The sequence below is a fragment of the Terrapene carolina genome, unplaced genomic scaffold, assembly GCF_002925995.2.
Source record: "Terrapene carolina triunguis isolate 2854851 unplaced genomic scaffold, T_m_triunguis-2.0 Scaffold31771, whole genome shotgun sequence".
NCBI lineage: Eukaryota > Metazoa > Chordata > Testudines > Emydidae > Terrapene > Terrapene triunguis.
Window position 1 is genome coordinate 1 of NW_020696122.1, and position 3,768 is coordinate 3,768.

At 39.0% G+C, this 3,768-nt stretch overlaps 1 protein-coding gene across 1 annotated transcript; it reads right to left on the reverse strand.

The window, feature by feature from the left end:
- Positions 1-1,835: 1,835 nt before the first annotated feature.
- Positions 1,836-2,765, reverse strand: LOC113409272 (olfactory receptor 4S2-like). Its single transcript, XM_026662998.1, has one exon. The coding sequence runs from the start codon at positions 2,763-2,765 to the stop codon at positions 1,836-1,838; it is 930 nt and encodes a 309-aa protein (XP_026518783.1).
- Positions 2,766-3,768: the final 1,003 nt, after the last annotated feature.

Here is a 3,768-nt window from a genome sequence, read left to right on the forward strand (position 1 = left end):
ATGAGACGCTCAAAAGGATTCACACAGTTTTATATATATATACATTTCCATTTAACAGATCCTCATAGTGAGCACATGCCTACATATTCATGACAACATAATGCAAAATTATTACTATTAGTAGTATTGCAGCATTGCCTAGTGGCCTCAGCTGAAACTGGGACTCCATGTGCTTGGTGCTGTACAAACATAGTAAAAAACAGTCCCTGCCCTGAAGAGGTTACAGTCTAAAATGGCAAAATGTGGGAGGGAAGCAGAGGTCCAGAGAAAGAAAGTGACTGACCCAAATTTATAATGTATCAGAAGCAAGACTAGTACCCCGTGACTTCAGAGCCGCAGTCAGGGCTATCACTGGGTCATACTGTTCCAGTGCTACTGGGACTACAATAATGATCATAAATAATCTAACTGAAATTAGGTATAAAATTGAACAAAGAACTGGAAAAGTTTCCACTTTTCACTGAGCCTTAAATGTTGCAAGCATTCACATCAAAGTAGAATGGCAATATGTAGCCTGATTTAGGGTGTACTAATATTAATTTAAGTTATCAATTTAATTCTATTTTAATTTGATTAATATTATTATTAATAATTGATTATTAATATTAATCAGTATGGGTCTTAGGCTCGCCAATCTGTTTGATCAGAAGATAAAAGTTCTTGTCCCGAATCAGGCTCCACAGAATTTATAAAGGACCCTTGGGGGTATGACGGGAAGCTCACAGATATAACTGTTAAGACTTTTTATTAAAATCAGTGAACTAGTAAGTAAATGGTAAAATAATCAGAGTTACAAAGTTACAATTGCAGTACTGCTATTCAAAAGATAGTATTATAGGCTACAAAGCTTTGGTTAATATACTCACACCCTTCCTTGATAACCTGGTGGTGAGAGACACTGCACCAGCCTCGCGGTTCAGGTTTCTCAATTCTTGAATGAGAGATGCAGTGCTTAGAAGAAACTAATGCTCAGAGCTGTCAAAACTAACTTAGGGTTCACTTGACTAACTTAAACTTAAACATAAAACCTAATAAACAAACTAAGAATAAAAGTTTAGGGAAACCAGATTTAGCCTAGTTCCCTTGAAATTTAGAAAATTAAGAAGAACGAGTACAGCCTACTAATAGTAGTAGTCGTAGTAGAGAGATAGAATAGAATAGAATAGAAGAGGAATAAGAATAGAGATAGACTAGAAATAGAATACTATAGCGAGGTGGGTCACCTCTTTTATCCTTCCTCCTATGCCCAAATTTCATTCCTCACCCACAAAATGTTAGGGTATGCTTACTCCATAGGCTAGTATGTATGTGTGTATGGATGACATGTACCTACACACATATATTATTTCTGTTCTTTAGTCATTTCAGTTCTTTCCTTGTGGTGTACCTGTTAAGTCTGTGGGTACAAATTGAAAAAACCCCTATGCCATTCTCCATTGTCTATTGGTCCAGATAAAAGGTCTTAGCTATTTAGGTAACAAGATGTAGATCAACTTTGCTTTCTGGGTAAAAGGTCCTAAAATAGATGTGCTAACTTTGCCTTAGCTTAACATACAGGATATGGGCTGTAGGTCTCTTGCATTACATCCAAACTTTCTTTAATATAAATCTATAAACCTAGTACAATAAACCAAATACTTAAACTAAAAGAAAAAATATATATATATAAGCAAGCAGGTTAATCCTATAGGCTACACATAGCAGGATTCAGAGAAAATCATTGGGAATTTTCACAGAAAAACTGAACACCTGTGATATTAAAATCTCTTTTCTCTAAAATTCCTGCTGAATAGCGTTACTTGGCAGAACTACCATCATTCCACACATCACATTTTTCATTTCACCCCTAAAGTCACTTTTCTGCTCCCTAATTTTCTCATGGCATTTTTCACCTCCTTATTGCGCAGGGTGTAGATCAAGGGATTCAGCACCGGAGTGATAATGGTGTAGAACACGGTGACCATCTTATCCTCCGAGAAGGTGGTGGAAGGTCTTAAATACATGAAGATACATGGCCCGAAAAATATAATCACTACAGCAATATGGGAGGCACAGGTGGAAAGAGCTTTGCGACGACCTTCGGAGGAGCGAGTTCTCAAGGAGACTAAGATGATGACATAGGACACAACCAGCACAACAAAACAGGTCAGAGAAAGCATCCCGGTATTGGCAATGACCATGACACCAACAAGGTAAGTGTCAGCGCAGGCCAGTTTCAGCAAAGGGTGCACATCGCAGAAATAGTGGTCAATCTCGTTGGGCCCACAGAAGGGTAACTGGATGGTCAGGAGAGTCTGAACTATGGAATGCACAAAGCCACCCACCCATGAAGCCATCACAAGGGAGCCACAAACATACCCAGTCATGATGGTTGTGTAATGGAGGGGTTTGCAGATTGCAAAGTAACGATCGTACGCCATCACTGTGAGGAGGAAGATTTCAGTGCACCCAAAGAAATGGACCACAAACAGCTGTGCTATGCAGCCATCAAAGGAGATGGTTTTCCTCTCCACAAAGAAGTCTGCAATCAGTTTTGGGGCTGTGACAGAGGAAAGGCACATGTCTACAAAGGACAGGTAGCTGAGGAAGAAATACATGGGAGACTTCAGATACTGGCTGCTCTTAACAGTGACAATGATGAGAAGATTTCCCAGCACAGTAGCGATATAGAGGAGTACAAAGAACACAAAACACACTGGCTGTAACATCTCATTGTGGCAAAGTCCCAAAAGGATGAATTCAGTCACATTCTGTGTGGGCTCCATGTACTCAGTTTAAATAATGGGTATATGGAATACCGCTAATCCACCTGCCATGACACAAAACAAGGATAGGAATAATCAACAGATATTGACAGGTGACGAGATGAATGTCAAGATGCATTGACTGAAGTGGTAGACTTTGTCCAAAAATAAAAAATGAGCAATATGTAACTCAAGAAACTAGAGGAAATTGGCTTGCGTTACATATTGCCATGAACAGTATATACACCTCCACCCCGATATACCGCTGTCCTCGGGAGCCAAAAAAATCTTACTGCATTACAGGTGAAACCGCGTTATAGCGAACTTGCTTTGATCCACTGGAGTGCGCAGCCCCGCCCTCCCAGAGCGCTGCTTCACCGCGTTATATCCGAATTTGTGTTATATCGGGTCGCGTTATATTGGGGTAGAGGTGTACTCAAAATAATTAGAGTGGAAACTCTGAAGACGATTCATTCTATTCTTCCCCCATAGTGAATCATCAAAGACTTTAACTGTAAGTGAAAAATTTAACCTTAACTACGCTTTGTAATCAGCCCTTCCATGATACGCATTCTATTTTATTCTTATTGCATTGTTAAACACCCTTCAGAAATCCCATTTTTCAGCCAAGGATAACCACATCGCTTACCTTTGCATTTGGGCACATAAATGCTCAAAAATATTGATTTGTGCATGCAAACATGAAACTGAGTTACCTCGTTAAGTAACCAATGATTGAAAACTGGTCTCTGATTATTTTCATCACAAAATTATTTCACAAAATTTATATTTAGTTGAAAAGCCATTTTAACTGAAAAAAAAATGGTTTCAGTGGAGAATTTTGACCAGCTTTACACAAAACCCCAATTTAAACTAGAATTGAAACACTAATTTATCAGCAGGACTCACGGATACACTTTAGATTATCTATGCTGCTCCAAAAACGCAAAGTAGCCATAAACACTGTTCGATTGACCGGTTAACTCTGTCACCAGAGTGGTGGAAAACAGCTGAAGCCTATTAG